The sequence below is a fragment of the Myxine glutinosa genome, chromosome 4, assembly GCF_964187855.1.
Source record: "Myxine glutinosa chromosome 4, kmMyxGlut1.1, whole genome shotgun sequence".
Lineage (NCBI taxonomy): Eukaryota > Metazoa > Chordata > Myxini > Myxiniformes > Myxinidae > Myxine > Myxine glutinosa.
Genome location: NC_136264.1, coordinates 110338970 through 110364793, shown reverse-complemented (window position 1 = coordinate 110364793; position 25824 = coordinate 110338970). Strand labels below are relative to the sequence as shown.

The window sequence follows — 25824 nt, the reverse complement described above, 5'->3', positions numbered from 1 at the left end:
CTCCATATCAAAATAATATTTTGAGTTTCATATGTATAGTTAAATACAACTTCATCTGCTAATGTTTGCCATGTGTCAGACTTTCGTACCTTCCACAAGTAACCCCCATTTGCTCTTTCTGCTCACGAGTGACACAGGAGGGCATGGAAACCCTGACAGTAGTAGACTGGACAATTAAGTTAAGCTCATCACAAATTAAATCACTTGACAATGATCACAAGCTGACGAGTCAATCTCGATACTTCAATCTGAATCAATGAATGAGTCAATCAGACATCAGTCTGACATACTCACATAGCCCTAGTGAATACACAATACAGTTATATTTGAGATCTGTGTCGTATTGCACACCCTGCGCGTGGTCTAACATCATCAAATTCAAACACAGTGTTCAAACTTCATTGAAACTTAATTACCTAGCCCCACCACCGTGACCACGCCAAAAACTGAAAAAGCAGAACACCCGCGATCGCGGTTTGTCACTTACTTGTGAAATGTGCATGTGGAGGCCTTCCCTGAGGTATTTGTGCAGTCAAATGCAACACACTGTGGCATTTTGAAACAGCGCGTTCACAAATAAGACTCCTTACAGTCGGTAAGCATCCAAAATGAATCAGAAATTGTGAGATCAGCTGATTGTGAGATCAAACACGGACGCAGACACAATCGGCTTCCCAATATGGCCGCCAAGCAACTTCCGCTAGCTTCAGCCGACAGCCGTCATTGGCTCTCCAGGTTTATTATATACCTCCGTGCTCACCGCCCTTCCTTTCTTTATCGAGAATGTGCACAAATTGCTCAGTCTATATATTACGTCTTGTCGGCTGTACAATTATTATCAGGTGCATGGTTTATAAACTTTTCTCAATTACTTTGTGGCTAATCTATTCACTATTGATTTTTTGCTACTTATCTGCTATCAATTAGTTATTATGCCTCCAGCGACTTTGTCTCCGTTGCTTCTTTTCTTTAAAATTCTTTTTCTCTGCAACCATTGGTCCGATTGACACGAAAGTTTTACCATAGGAGCATAGTTGTAATAACTTGCAATATTCAGTTGCTAAAAGTAAAATATTCGATATAAAATATTTGACAAAGTCGCCGGAGGCATTATGTTTTTGGGTTGTCCGTCTGTCTGTACGTCCGTCCGGGCTAAACCTTGTTTTTCTCAGCAACCATATGTCCGATTGAAACGAAACTTTCAGGGTAGGTGTGACACCCATGCAGAATGTTTTTATGATAATTGTGACGTCATAGGTCACGTGGTATGGCAGCCATCTTGGATTAAAAGCAAATAATGAAAAAATTATTTCTCGGAAACCGCTGAATGGAAAAATTTGAAACTTGGCACATTGTCAAGTACTCCCAATGGGGAAAAAAGGCATGATAATGGTTTCATCATAGGTGAAGTGGTATACCAGCAAAAAATGTTTTAATCGAATTCCTTATCCTAAAAATCTGAAATTGCATGCACATGATCTATGACCCATTTGTATTGAAATATTAAATTCATGACATCATAGGTCACATGGTTTGGCAGCCATATTGGATTGAAGGAAAATATTAAATAATTATATCTCTGAAACTGCTCACTGTATCGATGTGAAATTTTACAAATATCATATAACATCATTGTCGCATATAGTTTGGAAATTATGATGTCATCGGTCACGTGGTTTGGCAGCCATCTTGGATAGAAAAACGAATCCTATCCGATCAACACGAAACTTCACAAACGTGATCCCCTACCCTTGCATAATGCAGAGTGATGGCGTCTACCCGTTGTGGGACTATGCGGAGGCATATTGGCGACACAGTCACATTGTTCTAGTTTTGTAATTAATTTTCATCTTTTTGAAGTATGTAACTATTTATAATCTGATCGGATTATTTTCAAACGATCCTGCTGAAATATTCTCCAATCACAGATTTATCAGGTTGTTCATTCATTTTTTTGCCATGACCTTTTTTGCCACCTTTCTTTTTCAAGAGTGGAATTGTATAAAGTCGATCTGCCCTCCAACAGATAAATCAAATTCCAGAGGGCATGTCTGTCCTGTGAAAGGGCTTGGCGAATAGGGATTCCAGAAGGTATATGGAATTTCCATTGTAAAGAAATAAAATACGTTATTTCACTTTGATTCAACAACTTCCTTTAATACCTGTCCCGTTTAACATACTTTACTCCAAGAATTATGATCTGCTGAATCTGTGCTGCTGCCATGTACTGTATTTAATGATGCTTTTCAGGACCTCCATCCATATTGTTTTACTGAAAACCTATGATTGGGTACTGGGCCTGTTTTTTTTTCCGATGCCTTAAGTACCTTGCGATCATCGGCGACCGCAAAGTATCCCGAGCAAGTTTTTGTGGTTTGCATTCTTTCGTAGAAATAAATAAATAAATAACATTGCGGCAAGCAGATCACAAGTTCGCAAGCATACATGATCGAATGATAACTTATTTGGATTAACCTGTGAAAGTACACCTGCATGGTTTACATCATCGGTCGTTCTATAATAACAATAATGAACCCGATCGGACGTGCCCACATTTTTGCGCATTTGATTGAGCTCGAGATTTGGACGCTTTTTTGGCGTTTAAACACCGAGCACGTGACCTAGGACTCGGCGACCCAAAATAGGTCAAGATGTGGAGGTTGGACTTGGTCCTTCCGGAGTTGGTCCGTCGTCGGTTTGTGGACGCTCCCCGGAAAATTTCCACGTAATTGTCGCGGCAATCCCGGAAGGGTAGGAAAGATAAACGATCGGAGGACACCATGTTAATGTCACACGGTCCGCCCACACGGTGTACCTGTAGCCTATTAAAGCCGAGCTTTGACACGAAGGAAGCTGGTGAGACAAGCTGACAAGTGGGACTCGAGGTAGAGACGCAGTCACAAGCGACTTCAGAACTGCGAGAATATTCCCTCCATCAATGGCTCTTCTCGGTAAGACACCTTTTGTTCTTCCGCAGACCAGGTGCCCGATTTACCTGGACTGTAAATGATCAGAGAATGGGCGAATTACTACTCTTCGTCTAGGTCATTGTGTGTCAGGCATTTATAATGTGACGAGCGACTTGACTCGTCACAAAGGTTCTTGGTGGCGGATTTTATCTCCTCTGCGAATGTGGATATTTGAATTGTGACGGCATTTGTCCCAATGATCAATGTCTTCGATGAGGTTTACAGATTGGCGATATTTACTTATTCATGTCCCAGAGTGTAAGAGTGTCTCCTTTCGCAATATTACTTGTGTCAAAAATGAACTTTATTACTGAGCAGATCGAGGCGGTGCCCACGTGTCCCGAGGTTATGGCGCTCTCCTTATCGGTATCTAGACTATAACACCACGGACAAACAACAAACTGTTTTCTCCTCTCCTTTCTTCCACTGTAGTTATGCGTCTGGTCTGTGCGGTCATGGCTGTGACTGTAACTCTCTGCACCGAAGATCCCCCAGTGACTAACTGCAAACCCGGCACCCCCTGCACATCAACACGTGAGTGTATTGCACCTGTTTACCCACGAGGGTTCAGCAGTAAATGCATGCCTGAAAGAAGCAATGACTGACACTAATAAGGCCTAATGGTGACGCTAGAGCGTCCATTCTGATTCAAACATACCAAACACCTTTAAAAATATGGTACGTGCTCCTAAAAATATGCAATAGTTCTTCAATGCCTCGACCCACCCACCCCCCATTCCGCCCAATTCCTCAACACAACCCACCTCCAAACCCCAAGTCCTCAACCCACCCACCCCCCTTCCAACCCCAATTCCTCAACCCACCCACTCCCCTTCCAACCCCAAGTCCTCAACCCACCACACCTCCAAACCACAAGTCCTCAAACCACCCACCCCCCTTCCAACCCCACGTCCTCAACCCACCCACCCCCCTTCCAACCCAAATTCTTCAACCCACCCCACCTCCAAACCCCAATTCCTCAACCCACCCACCCCCCTTCCAACCCCAAGTCCTCAACCCACCCACCCCCCTTCCAACCACAATTCTTCAACCCACCCCACCTCCCAACTCCAAGTCCTCAAGCCACCCACCCCCCTTCCAACCCCAATTCGTCAACCCACCACACCTCCCAACCCCGAGTCCTCAACCCACCCACCCCTTTCCAACCCAAATTCCTCAACCCACCCCACCTCCCAACTCCAAGTCCTCAACCCACCCACCCCCCTTCCAACCCCAATTCTTCAACCCACCCCACCTCCCAACTCCAAGTCCTCAAGCCACCCACCCTTCTTCCAACCCCAATTCGTCAACCCACCACACCTCCCAACCCCAAGTCCTCAACCCACCCACCCCCTTCCAACCCAAATTCCTCAACCCACCCCACCTCCCAACTCCAAGTCCTCAACCCACCCACACCCCTTCCAACCCCAATTCCTCAACCCACCCCACCTCCCAACCCCAAGTCCTCAACTCACCTCCCCCATCCGCCCAACTCTGTTCCTCCCACTCCAAATCTCGGTCCTCCACTCCCCTTTTCTTCTTCATTTCCCAAACCCCACTCCCAACACCCGGTCCACAGCTCACCTATCTCCTTCAAGTCCTCAAGACATCCTGCCAAACCCAGCTCCCCAAAGTCCTCAACTCCCCTCCCAAACCCACAGCTCCCCCTTTCTTCTTTAAATCCTCTGACCTTCCCCTCCAACCCCAAACCCCAAGTCGTCATCCTCCGCCCAGAGACTCAGCTCCCCTTTCCCAACTCTATCCTTTCGCTAACGCCCTCCTCACTCCATCTCCCTGTCCATTCTCTACCCCCCCCCCCCTACACTCTAACTCTCTGTCCTTCACTCCCGCTTTATTCTTCAAGTCCTGATGCCCCCCCCCCCCTCGCCTTCCGTAACCATTCCTGGTTTGTGGCTTCCCTTTCTTCTTAAAGTACCCCTCCTACCAATCCCACATCCTCAACCACCACCACCACCAAAACCTCAACACCCCTCTCATATTCCCCTCCCCTCCCCCCCCCCCCCCCACTCCAACTCTCTGTCGTCCACTCCCCCTTTCTTCTTCAAGTCCCCAACCCCAGGTCCGCAGCTCGAAGTTAGTGGAAGCATTAGTAAGGAGTCTTGGGTTCCATTTGTAAGGGGATTAGTTTGTAACGGAGTGTTTTTTTTGGTACCGTATACAAAGTCGAGGCTCATGTAAGAGTATGCAATATTTATGGAGTTTGCTAGGAATGTCCTTTGATACCATATTTGTCACTAAGTGTTAAGACTGCTGAGGTTTCTAGGTGAAGTAAATCGACGAAAAGGTAATTATACCTTGACAGAATTAACTGAATAGTGTGTGGTTATAGATTTTTTTTACTTCCAGTAGGTGTGCGAACCAACGACTCTGAACCTACACCACCAGTGTATACAACAAAAATGCACATAACTCGAAATTGCGTGAATGTTGATACTTGTAAACCTCCACATGCACTGTCCGAACCCAGGAGCCCTTAAATGAAGTATCATCTCGCATTATCCATGCACCAAATAAGTGGCAGCATTGGTCTCATAAAGTACATTTAAGAGCTCAAATGAAGTTTTGATCAAACAAGTTTACTCTTGTATGTTTGGTACAAGGAAAGCTAGCTGGACCAGAATGGTGTCAGAAATGTTTTGATGGCATGTGTGTCCTCCGCGTGCTTGCTTCATGGGATTCCACCACATTTACAACAACAACAACAACAGCATGCATTTTAAGGCCATTTTCCTTGCTAGATCGGGGGTTATCCTTGCGGTCCCCATGACAATCTTCTCCATTTTGCCATATTTTCTGCATCTCCCCTTGTTAACCCCCTTGCCTGCATTTCTTCTTCGACCATCTTTAGCCAAGTCTTTCTCGGTCTTCCCCGTCCTCTACTTCCTTCTACATTCACTTCTACAGTCACTTTCATCCTTCCTCAACACATGACCAAACCATCTCAACCTGTTCCTCTTCACAGCATCAATCACAGGCTCCATTCCCATCATCTTTCGCAATTCATCATTTGTCTTCCTCTCTCTCAACGATAATCCGCAAATCCACCGAACCATTCGCATTTCCACCCTTTCCAGCTTGCGTTGCTGCTCTACGTTCATTACCCGTGTCTCGCTCCCATAAACCATAACACTTCTCACACATGCTGCATACACCTTTCCCTTCAGCTTCAACGACACTCCACTCCTCATCAGCACGCCACTCAGTTCCCGAAACTTCTTCCATGCACATCTCACTCTAGCAACCGTTTCCGAGTCTGATCCACCTTCTCCATTCAGCACGTCTCCGAGGTAGCAAAATGTTTTCACACCTTCCAGCTTCACGCCGTCTCCAAGATCCAACTCAACATTTCCTCCATCTGCAGCTCCCTCTGTGCATACCTTACATTTGAATGTAGCTGCCACACTGGTTAATGACCCTCTCAGACCACTACATTTTTGATGAACCCACTCAGCGCACATTGTACATTGAATGGAGTTCACTCCGACACCCTTCCTGCACACAGCACATGGCCACTTCCCAGTTCTTTCCACCTCACCACATGCTTTACCACTTGCCATCACCTTCGTCTTTCCGATATTCACCTTCAGACCTTTTGTCTCCATACATTCCTTCCACTTGTTCATCTTTTCCTTCAGTCCATCCATACTTTCCGCAATCAACACCAGATCATCTGCATACAACAACTCCCACGGTAAACCTCCTTTACGTTCTGAGCCAGCACCTCCATCACAGCTACAAATAGTAGTGGATTCCACCACATGTAATGCAATTAAAGTAAACGCACACAATTGCAAGTGCCGTCAAGAAAGTGATACTGTGCGGAATTCAGGAATTATTCAAAATTGTGGCTTTGAATCTTCCCTCCAATCCCACAGGACAAGTGGTGCAAACGTCTGCAGCGAATACCGAAGAGTGCCCCATTGAGAAAAAGGATTTTTGCCTCAATGGTGGCACGTGTTACTACTACCCTCATTTGGATCACTTAATGTGCTTGTAAGTAATTTCCTACCGAGTGGTTGATTAGTTTGGCTTATTAACTTAACCAGGCTTATTAACCACATTCATTCCAATCACACTCCATTGTTGAGCTTGATGCCCGGTGTTCATGCTCAGGGACATACATTATAAAACATGGCTTAAATTGGCACATTCAGGAACTGTCACAACCTCAACAGAGCATCTACACCAATAGGATAACATTTGTAGGGCAGCATTGATATACATTGAATCCCATGCTTTTATTCATTTGCCTATCTTAGTCGTTTTTTATGGGGTGGTTACAGACTTAAGAGTTAATCTTATGTTCTGCAATTACAACAGAGTGGAAAGAGGTCCTGCTCTGATTTTTTAAATGTGTAATATGAGGTCAAATCAAAGCACATAACCTGATGTAAGGGGTACGTGGTTACAGGTGAAAGCTGAATTGATATGTTCGTTTTACAACTTATTGTAAGCATCGTCGTTGTACTATTAATAGTATTAGGCAACTATTCATGGTATTTCTCAATAGCGGCACTTGTTGGGCCAACGTACTTCGGTAGTTCATCAATTTTGTATTCATTTCGTTCCTAGATGCCTGGTGGTTGCTTGAGGGTTAAGGCGATTGGCTTAGGATATTAGGGTCCGGAGTTCAAACCACAGACCATGCCAAAAGAACACCAGACAGGTCGACTCAGCCTGTGCAACTATCGGGGATGCCTCTTCGCGGTGGTCATACCCCCCAACGCAAGTCAGGGGCCAAATCTTGCCCATTCTTTCCTGCTGCCAATATTTGTCAGGACAGCACGGTCAGAATGCCGATCGGTCCCCATGGACCGGCCCTTTCTCTCTCTCTCTCTCTCTCTCTCTCTCTCTCTCTCTCTCTCTCTCTCTCTAACTTTTTGGGTACAACATTCTGGATGTGGGGGATATCTAGGTTGCTCCTGGGAGATTGATCGGCTGTCTCTCTGACTGTGGCTTGCTGGAGAGAACTATCCGGGGCTATACAACAACAACAACATCTGAGCTACACTAGTCATTAGGAAAAGAAAACCCACTTATTTTATTAGATCAAACAAGTAAAAAACAAAATTATCTTGGTTATACTTAAATATTACACAACGAGTATAAAGCAATTAGTACATCTATATGGACTCTTGTAAGTATTTGTTTGTCGAATTCGAATTTGTCATGGTCAGCCATGTTGTGGTGGTGGAGAATGTGCAATGACATAGCGTGTAGTCTATTGACCCACTATGATAAGTGATTTCACCGAGGCCCGGTGAAATCACAAAGTTTGTGAACCTCTGGAACATCTTCCTTCGGTGACTACACAAATGGTCTCGTGAAGCAGTGTGCACATAACCTCAGATCCAAATGCAAACTTGTGTTATAGACACTGGTTAAATGAGTGTTTAACGCTTTCTCTTCAGTTGCACCACTGCATTGGCCATTAAAGGGACTCCAGGTTCAATTCCATGAATATTATAGTCTGTAGAGTAATCGCCTAATATCACCAATAAAGGTAAGGTGTCGAGCGAAGTCTGAGGCGATCCCAAAGCTCCTCTTTGATTGGCATCTACCACTTCGTTAGGGGCCATAACATTACTATCCCCAGATCAACGGTTGTTGATATCTTACCCTCAGCAAGTTCTAGTACTCGTTTTGCCGACCACAAAAGGATTACAGGCTGAGTTGGTGTTGTTGTATAACCCCAAACAGTTCTCTCGAACAAGCCTGTGCAACAGAGATGGCCGATCCATCTCCCAGGAGTGACATCCAGGATGGTGTACCCCCACTTTCACAAAGTCAGGGCCACAACAGGGTGAGAGAGAGAGAGAGAGAGAAAGAGAAAGAGAAAGAGAAAGAGAAAGAGAAAAAAAGAAAGAAAGAAAGAAAGAAAGGGTCGGTCCATGGGGACCAATCGGCTCTCTGACCGTGACCATGCTGCCCTGAAAAATTCGGGCAGCAGGGAAGAATGGGGAAAATTTGACCCCCGACTTGCATTGGGTGGTACAACCACCGCGAAGAGGCATCCCCGATAGTTGTAGCTCAGATGTGTGGCATCATGGTGACATCGTCTTGCGTGTCTCCCCCTTGTCTTCTATAGTTGTTTTTTTTCATCCCACCTTGCTCCTAATGTGTACATAATATGTAGAGGACTCCAAATTATATATGGACAACATAATCACATTCTATGTTATATATTTTAACCGTAATTATATGTTGAGCATTTATCGGCAATGTTTGTAACCTCATGTACACCACAATGACATCGTTAGAAAAAATAAGAGAAAAAAAAACGCCACAATATCTCTCGGTACCAATTAGCCATTCCACCATGCTCACCTAGGTCACATTCTACTTGTAACTGCATGCTCATCACAGCTATTCAATGAACATAATATGACTCTGCACCTGTAAAAATGGACTGATCATTAACAATTTGATGTCATTCATATGTTACAACAACTTAAAAAAATAAATCATAAATACAAATTAACAGGAATTTTTGAATCAAATGAAACCCGAACCATTCATGATAACCATCACCACATGCTAATTCTATATCCCTGTGGTTATTGGTGCAGGTGTGCATCACATTATTCTGGACAGCGCTGTGGAAAACACATTCTGGAGTTTAACGGCGCGTCTCACCAGAATGTGCTATTAATCGTGGTTCCTGTGACTGCCGTTCTCGTTGCAGCCTTCATAATACTCATCTCCTTCTACAGGTAAGTGCAACGTCACTTCAGCATAGGCCAATGGCTCCACAGCATTTCTATGTATGTTGCTTTAATCGCCTGTTTATCATACTTATCTGGGAGAATCTACTTATACGTATCCTATATGGAAAATGGCAGTTTTTCACTTCCTTACCACCATCACTTCCAGACACATTTCTCTTCCCTACCTTTTTTTCCTTTCCATTTTATTTTTCATATCCACCTGTCTTTCCTTCATGTTTAATTATATAACTTTCATGGCTTTATCTCCCAACTGTGTTTGTAATCCACGAATGGCATTCTACTAAAGCCTCCAACATAAGGTTTGTTTGGCAATTCAAAGCCAAATTGTGATAACTTAATCCCCCTTATTAGTCCCCTACCGGTGTACACCGGAGGGGACTATAGGTTTGCACTCCGTCTCTCTGTCCCTCCGTCTGTCCGTCTGTCCGTCTGTCCATCCGTCACGCAAAGAACAGTTTTCCGGACTTTCTTTTCTAAACTCTTAATGCCAATGATTTCAAACTTGGTACATGGTTTCCACATGATAAGGTACAGATCAAGTTCGAACTTCACGACGTTTCGATCATTTTTGACAAAGTTATGGCACTTTGAACTTTGGGAATTTCTCCAACAGTTTTCCGGACGACAGACTGCCGGTAGGGGACATGTATTGCAGCGCAATACTCAGAATGCTTGTTGATCTGCTATTACACACCACAGGTTTCTACAAAAAGAAGCAGCTATCAAAATCGGCAGAATGGTAATTGTAATTCTATTAACAGAGAGGTGGAACTTCAGATGCTTACAAAAAAGGGTGTGATATTTCGTGAACCAGTAACTTTCCTTTCACTGAGAATATTTGTGCTATTTTTGCCAAATACTTGGCATTCATCAGTCAAGGTGACTCCTAAGACTTGCCTGATACTGTACCTTTCACATGTTTCTGCAGCCTGTAATGTTGATTAATTTTATTGTGTCCTTTCATCGTCGGCATATTCAAAGACTAGGGAACTCCCTTGTGGTAAGGTGATATGTGTGAGAGATTTGAATTCACAGAATACCACGAACGCATACTGTGGATATATATATATATATATATGTATATATATATATATATATATATATATATATATATATATATATATATATATAGTTCCGTACTCCTCCCCAAACCCCGGCCACGGTGTACCTCCGAGCCTCGAAAGGAGTCACGGCAGAAAGATGTGCTATTACACTACCGGTCAAAAGTTTTAGAACACCTCAATTTTTCCAGTTTTTATTGAAATTTAAGCAATTCAAGTCCAGTGAATAACCTGAAATGGTACAAAGGTAAGCAGTAAACTGCTCGAGGTAAAAAAAAAAGTTTAGGTTAGCAAAAACGGGAAAATAATGTAAATTGCACAGTTACATTGTAAAAAAAAAAAAGGCCTTCTTCAAGGAACAAGTAATGGGTTAACAACTTAGAGCTGTTCTGCAGCAATGTAAGTAAATTAACCCTTGAAAGTTGATGCAAACAATTCCTACAGGTGTCCCAACCTCTGCTGATGACTTGATTACAAACCCCCTGTCTGTATAAAAGCAGTTTTGGAACAGACTGTTATTACACCCTCTGAAGCATTATTTGGACAATATTGCACTGCTGGAAGTCGTATATTGGAAACTAGAGGAAACTCTGACAGGAAAAGGTCTGGTAGACCCAAAGCCACAACAGAATCAGAAGATAAGTTTCCTGAGAGTCAACAGCTTGCGTGATAGGCGGCTCACAGGACAACAGCTTCAAGCACAGCGTAACACTGGTCGAAGTAAGCAAGTCTCAGTTTAAACTGTGACGAGAAGACTTCGAGCCGCAGGTTTGACAGGTCGAGTGGCAGTAAGAACGCTATTGCTAAGATGGCAAAATAAGAAAAAGAGGCTTGCCTGGGCCACGAAGCACCGCCAGTGGACTACTGAAGACTGGAAGGTCTTATGGACCGATGAATCAAAATTTGAAATTGGTTCATCATGCAGGATTTTGTATGCCGTCAAGTAGGCAAAAGGATGGTTCCTCAGTGTGTGACACCAACTATCAAACATGGAGGAGGAAGCCTGATGGTTTGGTGCTCTTTTGCTGGATCCAGTGTCGGCGACTTGCACAAAGTGACTGGCACCCTGAACCAAAAGGGCTTCCACAGCATTTTGCAGCGCCATGCAATACCCTCTGGTATATGCCTAGATGGTCAGGGGTTCATCCTACAGCAAGATAATGACCCTAAACACACCTCCAGGCTATGTTAAAACGACCTTCGATGAAAAGAACAAGACGGTCAAGACGGAAAGTGAAGTACATAACATGCCATTTATTTGTGGAAAAGAACATCTAGGAGATGCGCAACATTTCGTCTGACACATTCCTCCAATCTTGGATGCTAATTATTCATGACGTTCTGCAACATGGCCACGTCAATATCATTGATTTAGCATCTGATGTTTTCCTTAAGTTCATGAAGAGTTTGTAGATGGTTAACATACACTTTGTCCTTTAGATATGACCACAATAAATAATCACATGCAGTCAAATCGGGTGACCTCGCTGGCCATGGAATATCGCCGTTTCTGGAAATGACATGCTTTGGAAAGAACGCCCTTGCAGTGGTCATGTACACTGGTGGTGTGGAAAGTTGCACCATCTTGCTGAAACCACGTCATTGGGCTCACTTCTGCAAATCTGTTTACTTCTCTGGAGAGGAAGTTAGAAACCATATCGGTATATCAAGGTGCAGTTACAGTGACGGCATTTCCGTTATCGTTCTCAAAGAAGTAAGGCCCTATGATGCCGAACGACGAAAGTGCACACCACACTGTGACTTTGGGACTGTGTAACGGTTTTGTGTGCATTTCTCTTGGGTTTTTACCTGCCCAAAAACGAGTATTTTGCTTGTTGACATAATCACACAGATGAAAATGGGCTTCATCAGACATGAACAAATTGTTAGCAATGTTTTGGTTTTCATTTCCGTCCATAAATGAAAGCATTCCCTCACAAAAATTGTTGCGGGCAATCTCATCATCTTGGCATAATTCCTGGACAATTTGAATTTTATAGGGATAAAAGTTTAAATCCTTGTGCAATATGCGGCGTAGTGACGTGTGAGAAATTATTAAGGCTGATGCATGCTTTCGGCTGGAGCGACACGGACCTCTCAAAACTCACTCCCTTACACGCTCAATGTTTTGTGCCATTCTTACTGATTTGGGTGCTACATAATAGGTTTCTCTTTTAAAGTTGAACTGGTCCACTCAAACTTCTGAGCCCATAACTTGATAGCACGAACAGACGGCACATTTCCATGACGTTGAACATTGAAATGGAGTTTGAATTGATGTTGTGCAGCAGTTGCACCATGATTACTCTTGTAAAAAGCTTTGATAGCGAAAGCGCGTTCTTCACCTGACCAGTTCCACATGGTCACTCAAGTGTTCTGCCTGCAAAAAAAACACGAAATCAGTAAAAATATAAAAATCCATGTTATGTACTTCAATATCATGAATGAATTTATTTTGAAATACAATTTTTTACACGAAATCAGTAAAAAATAAAAATGCATGTTATGTACTTCAATATCATGAATGAATTTATTTTGGAATATAATTTTTTATTTCCTTCACACGAATTTCAAAAATGACCATATGTCTGGCTCACCCTGTATATACGTATATATATATATATATATGTATATATATTATATATATATATATATATATATATATAATCGGGAGCTTAAATCAGACGCGGATGTAGCTTCAGGACGTCGATCTTTAATTTTCGACAAGCTTTCGACCAACAATACGCTGAACTTGGGGACGACTAAGAAGAAGACCTTTGTTGGTCGAAAGCTTGTCGAAAATTAAAGATCGATGTCCTGAAGCTACATCCGCGTCTGATTTAATCTCCCGATTATTTATTTAATGCAAATGAGACGCCCTGCTCGTACTGTCGAGTTTCCACTATTTCTCACAGTTATATATATATATATATATATATATGTATATATATATATATATATATATATGTATATATATATATATATATATATACATACATATATGTATATATATATATATATATATATATATATATATATGTATATAAATATACATATATGTATATATATATATATATATATATATATATATATATATATATATATATATATATCTATCTATATATATATATATATATATATATATATATATATATATATATATATATATATATATATATATATATATACAGTCATGTGAAAAAGTAAGTACACCGCATGTAAAGTTTTGACTTTTTCAACGTATTTCAACATACAGCTATTTGATCTTCATTTCAACAATATTGATAGATAAAGGTGATATAATATAACAAATATCATGAAACATTTACATTTTGTAGTCCATTGTATAATTTAAATAAACATAAATGGAAATTTCGCATGTGGAAAAAGTAAGTACACCCCGACATTTATCACTACTTCAAATACCTAAAATTAGAATCAGGTGCACTAGCTCAGGTGCAAATGATTAGAACATTGTTGGAGAGGATCTTGGAGGAACCTGTCTTATTTAAACCTCAGAAATTTAGTTTGTTTTGCTCTTTGATGTTGAATTGTGTGGTGTCACCATGCCTAGATCAAAAGAGCTCTCTGAGGCCTTCAGAAAGAAGGTTGTAGATGCCTACGAGTCTGGTAAGGGATTTAAAAAGATCTCCAAACAATCTGAAACCAATCATTCGACTGTCCGGAAGATCATCGACAAGTGGAGAAGATTCCAAACAACTGCCAACTTGTTCAGGCCAGGCCGCCCCAGCAAGTTCAGCCCGAGAGCAGACCGCAAGATGCTGAAAGAAGTCTCTAAGAACCCCAGAATGTCATCACGGGACCTACAGGTAGCTCTTGCCACTGTTGATGTCAAAGTGCACGAGTCTACCATTATAAAGAGGCTGCACAAATTTGATCTACATGGGAGGTGTGCCAGGAGGAAACCTTTGCTGTCCAGAAAGAACATCAGGGCAAGACTAAAGTTTGCCAATGAACACCGAGGCAAAGACCAGCACTTCTGGAACAATGTGCTCTGGACAGATGAGTCAAAGGTAGAGCTATTTGGCCACAGTACCAGAAGACATGTTTGGCGAAAACCAAAGACAGCATTTGACCACATGAACCTGATACCAACTGTAAAGCATGGTGGTGGAAATATTATGGTTTGGGGCAGCTTTGCTGCATCAGGGCCTGGGCAGCTCACCATCATAGAATCCACTATGAATTCTTCATTGTACCAGAGGGTGCCTGAGGATAATGTGAGGCCATCTGTCAGAAAGTTGAAGCTCAACCGAAGGTGGACCTTGCAACATGACAATGACCCTAAATATACCAGTAAATCCACCAAGGAATGGCTGAAAAGAAAGAAATGGAGGGTTCTGGAATGGCCAAGTCAAAGCCCGGATCTAAATCCCATCGAGATGTTGTGGGGGGATTTGAAACGAGCTGTGCATGCAAGAAACCCCTCAAACATCGCACAGCTGAAAGAATTCTGCATGGAGGAGTGGGCAAAAATTTCTCCCAGTCGATGTCAGAGACTGGTAGACACTAGACAGTTAAAAGAAACGCCTACTTGAGGTTGTTTCTGCCAAAGGGGCCAATACCACCTTTTAGAGCCAAGGGTGTACTTACTTTTTCCACATGCGAAATTTGCATTGATGTTTATTTAAATTATACAATGGACTACAAAATGTAAATGTTTCATGATGTTTGTTATATTATATCACCTTTATCTATCAACATTGTTGAAACTAGGGCATGCCCGTACTATATATATATATATCTAAAATTATATCCCCCCCCTCTATTTACATGAAATGGTTTGGTCCAAAGCGAACGGCTTGCGAGTGGTGACAATCCCCCCCCTCTATTTACATGCAATGGTTTGGTCCAAAGCGAACGGCTTCCGGAGTTTGGTAAAGAAATCGCCATCGCGTACACAAACGCGCAGGAAAGCGAATGAATCGCAAATTCGTTTTTATTAGTTGTAAAACATAGTTTAACGCCAACATAGTTTGCAAACGTGAAATAAATGAATACGCTCTCAAATGTGCCATCCGAGGCAGAGTGTGCCCGCCACGTTCGGCACACGCGATCGTTCGCTGCTCTCTGATTGGTTGAATCGTTTTTTGGACATAGCTCGGTAAGTAATTGTCCGATTAATATGAAACCTTGAAAAGGCACATCCTCGGGTCCCCAGCAATATACCTGGCAAGTTAAAAGTATATCGGACCCGTGGTTGTCGAGAAACAGCGGTCACAGACAGACAAACGTACAAACGTACAAACGTACAGAGATTACTGGAATTATAGATAGATGAAGATAAAATAGCTGTATGCTGAAATATGTTGAAAAAGTCAAAACTTTACACGGGGAGTACTTACTTTTTCACGTGACTGTGTATATATATACGTATATCCACAGTATGATAATTCACCTAAAGCTGTTCGTGGTAATCTGTGCATTCACATCAACTACAACTTAGGTGGTGATTTATATATATGGTGGCACAAAAGTAACCACCTGATTTATTTTGCCGATAACTTTTGGAAAATGAAATAAAAACACAAAGATAAAAAGACTCCATCATGCCCTCACAATCCCACTACAACCATTACCCTATCCAACAATACTCATGACCACCCCCACACAATCCCCCAAAAACCATCACCCTCGCTAACAACACTCACGACCAACCCAAACACCCCGCCCCCTCCAACATCCCCAATCATGATCGGAGTCCGAGCTCGGAATGCACTGTCTCTCTGTTCTATGTACTGTCGCCGGCAGGATCACAGCAAGTTCACAATGGGATGTCACTAGCAAACTCGAAAATCGACACTCGAGCATTTTTCGGCACTTTGTGATTCGCAAATAAAATAAAATAAAATTCCCTTCAAATTAGACTGTGATTAATGATTGTCAATGGTTTTTAGAAGAATTTTTTTTGTGTTTGGGTTCCCCTTTAAGGTTCTTTTTGGTCTTCAGTGTCCTTTGGGTCTTTTTGGTCTTCAGGGTATTTTTGGTCTTTTGTGTGTTTTGGTCTTCAGGGTCTTTAAGGGTATTTGGGGTATTTTAGGTTTTCAGGGTATTTTGAGTCTTTGGGGTCCATTGGGTCTCCGGGGTCTTTTTAACTTTTCGGGTCTTTAAAAAGTCTTTGGGTTCTTTTCATATTTTTGGATCTTCAAGGATCTTTTGGGTCTTTTGGGTCTTCAGGGTCTTTTGGTTATCTTGGGTCTTCAGGGTCTTTTTGGTTTTTGAGGTATTTTAGGTCTTTAATGGTCTTTGGAGTATTTTGGGTCTTCACAGTCTTTGGGGTCCATTGGGTCTCCGGGGTCTTTTTAACTTTTCGGGTCTTTAAAAAGTCTTTGGGTTCTTTTCATATTTTTGGATCTTCAAGGATCTTTTGGGTCTTTTGGGTCTTCAGGGTCTTTTGGTTATCTTGGGTCTTCAGGGTCTTTTTGGTTTTTGAGGTATTTTAGGTCTTTAATGGTCTTTGGAGTATTTTGGGTCTTCACAGTCTTTTGGGTCCTCTGGGTCTTTTTGGTCTTCATGGTCTTTAAGGGTCTTTTGATTCTCTTGGGTCTTTAAGGGTCTTTGGGGTCTCTTGGGTCTTTGTGGTTGTGAAGGGTCTTTGGAATATTTTCAGTCTTTGGGGTATTTTCGGTCTTCGGGGGCTTTTGCGTCTTTTGGGGTCTTTGGGGCCCATTGGGTATTTGAGGTCTTTGGGGTCTTTTGGTTCCACTGGGTCCTTTAGGTCCTCGGGGTCTTTTGGGTCCTCTTCGTCTTTTGGGTCCTCTGGGTCTTCTCAGTCTTGTAGGTCCTCAGGGGGGAGAGGGGAGGGTCTTTTGGGTCCTCTGGGTACTTTAGGTTAAGTATTTCAGGTTACATTTGTGGGTGGAGTCAGGTCAGCTGTTCAACCATTGGGTGAAGAGCCGACATACACACACACATACATACATACATACATACATACATACAAACACTTGCTCCATTATATATAGATAATTATGAGAAAAACTATAAAGTCTTTTGGGTCACCGGGGTCATTTGGTTCCTCTGGGTCTTTTCAGTATTGTGGGTCTTTATGGGTCTTCGTGTTTTTTGGGGTCTTCGGGATGTTTTCCAAATTTTGGGTACTTGGGGTCTATAAGGGTCTTCAGAGTCTTTTGGGTCCTCTCGATAATTTGGGTCTTTGGGTCTTTTCGGTCTTCAGGGTCTTTTTGGTCTTCGGGGTCTTTTTGTTCTCTTGGGTCTTCGAGGTCTTTAATGGTATTTTGGATCTTCGGGGTTGTTAAGTGTCTTTGGAATATTTTTAGTCTTTGTGGTCTTTTAGGTCTTCAGGGTCTTTGGGGTCCATTGGGTCTTTTCCTTCTTTTAGGTCTTCAGGGTCTTTTAGGTCTTTGGGTTTTTTATGTCTTTGGAGTATTTTGGGGCTTCAGGGTCTTTTGGGTCCTCTGGGTCTTTAAGGGTCTTCGGGTTATTTTGTGTCTTCAGGGTCTTTTGGGTGTTTGGGGTATTTTGGGTCGTTGGGGTCGATTGGGTCTTTTCAGTCTTTTAGATCTTCGGGGTCTTTTGGGTCCATTGGGTCTTCAGGGTCTTTTCAGTCTTTGGGGTCTTTTGGTTCCTCTGGGTCCTTTGGCATATTTAGTGTCCTGAGGGTATGTAGGGTCCTTGGGGTCCTTTGGGTCGTCTGGGTCTTCTCAGTCTTGTAGGTCCTCGGGGTGTTGAAGGGGGGGGGGGGGGGCTTTTGGGTCCTCTGGGTACTTTAGGTTAAGTATTTCATGATACAATTGTGGGTGGCGTCAAGTTAGCTGACCAGCCAATGGGTGAACAGCGGACATACATACATACATACATACATACATACATACATACATACATACATACATACATACATACATACAAACACTTGCTCCATTATATATAGATTACATTTTTATAAGCAATTTAAGCTTAAAAAGAATTGTTGAAATAATTAAAAATATACCCCTTAGGTTTAAATGCATACAGTGCATTCAGAAAGTATTCAGACCCCTTCACTTTTTTCACATTTTGTTATGTTGCAGCCTTATGCTGAAATCGTTTAAATTCATTTTTTCCCTCATCAATCTACACTCAATACCCCATAATGACAAAGAAAAAACAGGATTTTAGAAAGTTTTGAAAATTTATTAAAAATAAAAAACTGAACTATCACATTGACATAAGTATTCTGACCCTTTGCTATGACACTTGAAATTTAGCTCAGGTGCCTCCCATTTCTCTTGATCATCTTTGAGATGTCTCTACACCTTGATTGGAGTCCACCTGTGGTAAATTCAATTGATTGGACATGATTTGGAAAGGCACACACCTGTCTATATTAGGTCTCACAGCTGGCAATGCATATCAGAGCAAAAACCAAGCCTTGAGGTCGAAGGAACTGCCTGCAGAGCTCAGAGACAGGATTGTGTCGAGGCACAGATCTGGGGATGCCTACAAAAATGTTCTGCTGCATTGAAGGTTCCCAAGAGCACAGTGGCCTCCATAATTCTTAAATGGAAGAAGTTTGGAACAACAGGACTCTTCCTAGAGCTGGCCGTCCGGCCAAACTGAGCAATCGGGGGAGAAGGGCCTTGCTAAGAGAGGTGACCAAGAACCCGATGGTCACTCTGGCTGAGCTCCAGAGATCCTGTGTGGAGATGGGAGAAACTTCCAGAAGGACAACCATCACTGCAACACTCCACTGATCTGGGCTTTATGGCAGAGTGGCCAGACGGAAGCCTCTCCTCTTTTCAGTGAAAGACACATGAAAGCCCACTTGGAGTTTGCAAGAAAGCACCTAAAGGACTCTCAGACTGTGAGAAACAAGCTTCTGTGGTCTGATGAAACCAAGATTGAACTGTTTGGCATCAATCTAAGTGTCATGTCTGGAGGAAACCAGGCACCGCCCATCATCTGCCCAATACCATCCCAACAGTGAAGCATCGTGGTGGCAGCATCATGCTGTGGGGGTGTTTTTCAGCAGCAGGGACTGGGGGACTGGTCAGGGTTGAGGGAACAATGAATGGAGCAAAGTACAGAGATATCCTTAATGAAAACCTGAAACAGAGTGCTCAGGACCTCAGACTGGGCTAAAGGTTCACCTTCCAACAGGATAATGACCCGAAGCACACAGCCAAGGCAACGCAGGAGAGGCTTAGGGACACCTCTGTGAAGGTCCTTGAGTGGCCCAGCCAGAGAACTGACTTGAACCCAATCGAACATCTCTGGAGAGACCTGGAAATGGCTGTCCACCGACGGTCCCCATCCAACCTGACAGAGCTTGAGAGGATCTGCAGAGAAGAATGGAAGAAAATCCCCAAATCCAGGTGTGCAAAGCTTGTCGCGTCATGCCCGAGAAGACTCAAAGCTGTAATCGCTGCCAAAGGTGCTTCAACTAAGTACTGAGTTAAGGGTCTGAATACTTATGTCAATATGATCGTTCAGTTTTTTCTTTTAAATAATTTTTCAAAACTTTCTAAAATCCTGTTTTCTTTGTCATTATGGGGTATTGATTGTAGATTGATGAGGGAAAAAATGAATTTAAACGATTTCAGCAAAAGGCTGCAACATAACAAAATGTGAAAAAAGTGAAGGGGTCTGAATTCTTTCTGAATGCAATGTATATCTGGGGAAGGGTATAAAACAATTTCTAGTGTTGAAAGTTCTCAATAGCAAAGTGAGCTCCATCATTAGGAAATGGAAATAATATGGAACTACCCAGACTCTCTCTAGAGCTGGCCGTCAAACCAAACTGAGCAACCAGGCAAGAAGGACCTTGGTCAGGCAGGTGACCAAGAACCCAAATGACCACTCTGACAGAACTACAGAGTTCCTTGGATGAGATGGGAGAACCTGCTGAAAGGACAAGTCTATGCAGCACTTCACAAATTTAGTTTGATGGGAGAGTTGCCAGATGGAAGCTACTCCTGAGAAAAAGAAGGCACATGACAGCATGCCTGGAGTTTGCAAAAAGGCACATGAGAGACGCTAAGAGCATGAGACAAAAGATGACAAAGATTGAAATCTTTGGTGTGAATGTAAAGCCCTGTGTAAGTGCTTAATTTTTTTATATATTCAAAAAAGTGAACATGTATATATGTATGTATGTATATATATATATATATATATATATATATATATATATATATATATATATATATATATACATATATATATATATATATATACATATATATATATATATATATATATATATATATATATATATATATATACATATATATATATATATATATATATTAGTGTGTGTGTCGTGAGAGTGGTTCTTTGAAAACCGATTTCTCCTTGTCACAGATGCAAAAAACAACAACCAGATGAGACAGAGACGGAGGAGGCACTGGTGTGAGATTGACCAACTGATTCTGTCGGGTTAACATGGTGCATATTTCTCCTCTCTTCAATCCCTTCACCATCACTCCAGCCAACGATGCACAAAGATTAAGAGAACCCCTTTCAAACTCTATAGTGTTATTGCTGAAGGTTTTATTTTTATTAATGCAGAATTATATGCTCTATCGTGTTAATAGGTTAATGATGAAAAAGTGTTAATAAGTTAATGAAACTGTAATATATTTATTTTTGTCTTGCTTTGAAATACCTGTTTGCCCCAAATTTGTTCCATGGTTTCGTTGGCATAATGTCACAGTTTTTCCTTCAATTGGATATAAAGTAGGAACACAGCACTTAAGTTTTATCCAAGGGGGCAACATAACTATTTGACGCTGCCTTATTTATAATCAAACGTCACCTCTGCTTTGTCCTCAGAAGCATGCACGAATTTAACAATACGTCCATGGCGTGACATTTTTGTTTTGCAGGAATTTCACTGAATTTTTTGTGTAGTTAAAAAAATTTTTTTTAACCTTTATACTGAACAATCAAACTTGTTTTATTTTTCTTCTTTTAACTATGCTGGGTCGTTAACTTACTCATCATTCCCTGTATATATTATGTATAGATATTTCAATGCTCCATTGGTGCTGTGCTTGTAACATACATGTTAATAAAAAAAAACCTACCATATTAATTGGATTGGTATAAAAACGCGACATTTGACATGTTATTTCATGCTTGCCTGCAACATCATGTGTTGGTATAGTTTTTACTTCTATCAAAGGTTTGTTGAAAATGGTAGGCCATTGAAAGTACTCATACACTATCCAATTAAGGGACAAAACTTTTACAAACCCTTTTCCTACTTTTTCACTTTTGTAAATATGTACATTGCTTATAAAGATTTATATGTAGTAACATTCACGGTTTCCTCCAAACCCACCTTTCCCTGAAACATGGCAGTAAAAAAATAGAAATAAAAATTCCTTGGATGTAAGACATACTACATGCGAGTCCCATCTTGTGATTTCTTTCTGAAGTTTAAACCGATCCACATTGCTGAAGGTGTGGCCGGAGTGGTGGTTGAGACACTTTCTTAGGCACGCACAATTGTCAAAACAAATGGTGTCAATGATGGTGAGGCTGATCTACCTTAACACCGTTGTGTCTATAACATTGGTGACCTTTTTGATACACTACATATATATTTGTAATGGCCACATAACTTTGCCAGAAATAGTGCACTATTCATCCAGTTTAATGAGAGATACAGTCTGAAGTCCACTAAAAACACTTTTGTAGGCCCACAGATTGGGGTTTTGAGGTGTGAATAAAAAGTATGCCTTGCATATTTGTTTTGATAGAAAAGACAACGAGGGGAAAAGGAACAAAAGAGGAGGCAGGGGCTTGGGTAGTGAAAAATCTAATTAAACAAGCATAAAGCTTGACCCTAAAATGATAAAGGGAAGGGAAAATATAAAAAGAGGGTTGGTCTGGAGGGATGGTTATGGGGCACTAAAGGGCTCCAAATCACGTTGCAGGAGGAGTTATGACTCTTTGTAATCTCACAAGGTATGAATTTCACTCATTTATATATATACGCATCACTGGCTGCAGGTGTGCATCATTCTTGGTTGGGGAAGGTATGCCAATAATTTCAAAATATGTCTGGGACATTGAATAGCTGCCAGAATAACATAAATCAAAGATTTACAGATTACTGAAGCCTGAGGGTGAGGGGGGAAGTGGAAATACACAAGGACAAAACACGAAGAAAAACATCAAACACGGGTCATAATGACGAGGTGAGAAAGAAAATGGAGGAGAATCAGAATGTGTTGAAGAGGTGACGAATGTGCTTAGGGAAATGGATGGTGGATGTGCTTGGGTGAGTGCATGAGGTAGTGATAGGCAACACATTTGACTGGCGTGAAGACGATGAGACGATGGATACATTGAGATAATGCCACAATCAGGATAATAAGGGAACGGTTGAATGCAGGTGGGCAACCAACCTGAACTTGGAGAGGGTGAACAGATGAGGATTTAATGAGGAACAAGCCTGACCTTGGGTGACATGGGGAAAGCAGATGTAGGAGACGTAGGAGGAGAAAGGCCTCTTTATTCCTACAATAACCACAAGGAAGTAGAGAAGCCGATTTCAGATTTTACTTCTGGTATGATATTGTGGCTGCTATCACTAAATAATGGTTGAAATTTACAGGACATCGTTTGATGTACAATAATCGCCGTAGGAAACAAGATTAGAGAAACTGAACTTCACAATGCCAGATTTCAGAAACTCAACGTCACAATTCCAGATTTCAGTAACAACTTCGCAATGTCAGATTTCAGAAACTCAACTTCACAATTCCAGATTTCAGAAACTGAACTTCACAATGCCAGATTTCAGAAACTGAACTTCACAATGTCCGATTTCAGAAACTGAACTTCACAATGCCCGATTTCAGAAACTGAACCCATCTTTTTTGCCTCGTGGAAGAGATCGACCACAGAAGAAGGGAGAGGATAATAATTATTATTTGTTCCTAAGAAACATACTCAATGGCAACTAAATCCACAGGGATACATGGGAACTTAGTTTGAAGATCTGCGTTCCTTGGATATATTCTTTGCGGATTCGTGTTCAACTTGAACTGCTGTCTAAAGGAGGATGGCCAAATTGGCATTTCATCATTTAGAGCCCTGGGTCCTTCAAAAAGCCCTTTAAGCTGGCTGTCCAAAACGGTCCCGTGATAAATTCCAAAAAGTAGTTTTAGCAGACAGAGACAACTTATTCCCTGTTGTCATGAGATTTAATCAATGTTCAGTGTCCTGCATTAGATAATATCACACATTACACCTGGGTTGAACTATTTAACAGTTTCTCAGCTTAATAGCATCTCGTAAATACATAAAGTTTCAGTTTACAAATAGTGAACGCTCGCAACAATAACAGCAACGCTTTTGGCATGTATTTGAAACATACCAAGCAGTTTCACCATTAGCATTCCTTTTCTGCAGTATCTGTTCTATCTTGCCTCTCTTCACGTCAAGCCCATGCTGTACTCATGAACCAAAGAGATTAGGGTGTTACTCTATAACATGATGCGACAACCCATCCCGCATCCTGGCCTAATAATTCTGGTGACCACAGTATGACTGAATACCAGGCTTTAACTGTTCAAAGCCATTCTAAGATTTCCCAGAGGGCTTATGGATTGGCTAAGGTATGTTTAGTGCCCTTAGAAATCTGTCACTAAACGCATTTCCACGTGGATACTTGACAATGCCAGGTATTCACATTAGATATGTCAGATTTACATGTGGTTTATGAAAAAGAAAAATGTTTAGGTGGTTGCATTGGATTGACAGATAATTCTGTAATGTTAGATGGTTTTCAGACGTTGGATGATCTCGGTGCCAGAACTGTCCCGAATTATCAAACAGTTTGAGGGTGAATATCTTCCTGACGATGATCCTGAGAACCAGAACAAATGCAAACATCAAGAACAAGGTCTATTAACATAGAAAACGTTTCAGATGCAGGTTGACAGCCTTTCCAAGACCTTTATAAGAATGGGAAACCCCTTATTGAAGGACTTTCCAGAGCTGGTAACTCTCGGTCTCGGCAGTCAAAACTATGCACAGATCAGTCATTGATGCGCGACGTAACCTATAAGATATTGGCCAGAAGCAACACCAGGATTATGTAAAAAATGTGCTCGAACATCGCACATGATTTATACATGAACCAATCAAAATTATTGTATCCCTGTTCAGTGTTCAGCAATCCCCAACCAAAGGTAACTAACTTCTAAGCAAGGGAAGAAGATCAAAGATCTCCAAGATGATGTTGAACTCTGGCCAGCTGTTCTTCTATCTATCTGGATGCATAACCAGGATGGAGATCTGGAGGAATTTTTCCCATGAGATAAATCTTCGTTTTCAGACTTTGGAAAGCTTAATTTACCAACAAAAAAAGTCTCAATCACTTCAGTGTGTCGATCAGAATGGGGAACTGGAATCACCTGTGATATTTGTCTGCAAAATCATGAATCAGTCTGTCATTGTATGTTGCCTTCACACTGCAGGTGTCAGCATTTTCGAAGAGTATGTAGACAGTGTATTTATAACTTAACAGGTGGGACCAGCAAGCTACTTGCACGGCTTGATGATGGGCGGGATATGTATAGATCAGACAGTCTGAAAGAATCTACCTGTGAAAAGAAAGGGAAGGGTGTACACTGAAATATGTCTTTCCAAACTAAACTGCCAGGAAACTAGATGGACTTCCTCCATGTTGAAGAGAAGGAACGCTGTGCCTGAGAAGAATGAATCTCATATAAAAAGTCACAAATTTTTATCTTCACCCCATCCAAAGCTGTCTACGCTACATCAGGAGAATCTGTGGAATCCATAGGTTCTAACAACTCAATGCCAAACTGCAATCATGAGGAAGCTGATATAAGATTGTTGTCCACATGTTGCATGCTCTGGAGCAGGGAAGAAAGGTAATCCAAGTGCGAACTGTGGTTACGTTGTAACTATCCTTGTTGGTTCATTTTGTGAACTTGCTGAGACTCAGCCTTTGCCAGATATCTGGGTAGCTTTGGGAATGTGAAAACATTACTGATTTTACAGCATCATTGCCATCTGTTCAAGCTTGGTAGAGCAAAGGTC

General features: G+C 41.7%; 1 protein-coding gene across 2 annotated transcripts in view; it reads left to right on the top strand.

Moving 5' to 3' along the window:
* LOC137425073 (pro-neuregulin-4, membrane-bound isoform) overlaps nt 1–22147 on the top strand; it is a 36844-nt gene extending 14697 nt beyond the window's left edge. Inside the window, exons 1-5 of one of the 2 annotated variants that reach the window (XM_068113087.2) lie at nt 2678–2951; nt 3402–3503; nt 6866–6983; nt 9560–9703; nt 21103–22147. In XM_068113087.2, the coding sequence (XP_067969188.1) occupies nt 2939–2951; nt 3402–3503; nt 6866–6983; nt 9560–9703; nt 21103–21154 (429 nt within the window). In that variant the 5' untranslated portion in view covers nt 2678–2938 and the 3' untranslated portion in view covers nt 21155–22147. Of the gene's footprint in view, nt 1–2677; nt 2952–3401; nt 3504–6865; nt 6984–9559; nt 9704–21102 lie in introns of those variants that run through there. The other variant, XM_068113088.2, reaches the window with a different exon arrangement.
* The last annotated feature ends 3677 nt before the right edge of the window (nt 22148–25824 follow it).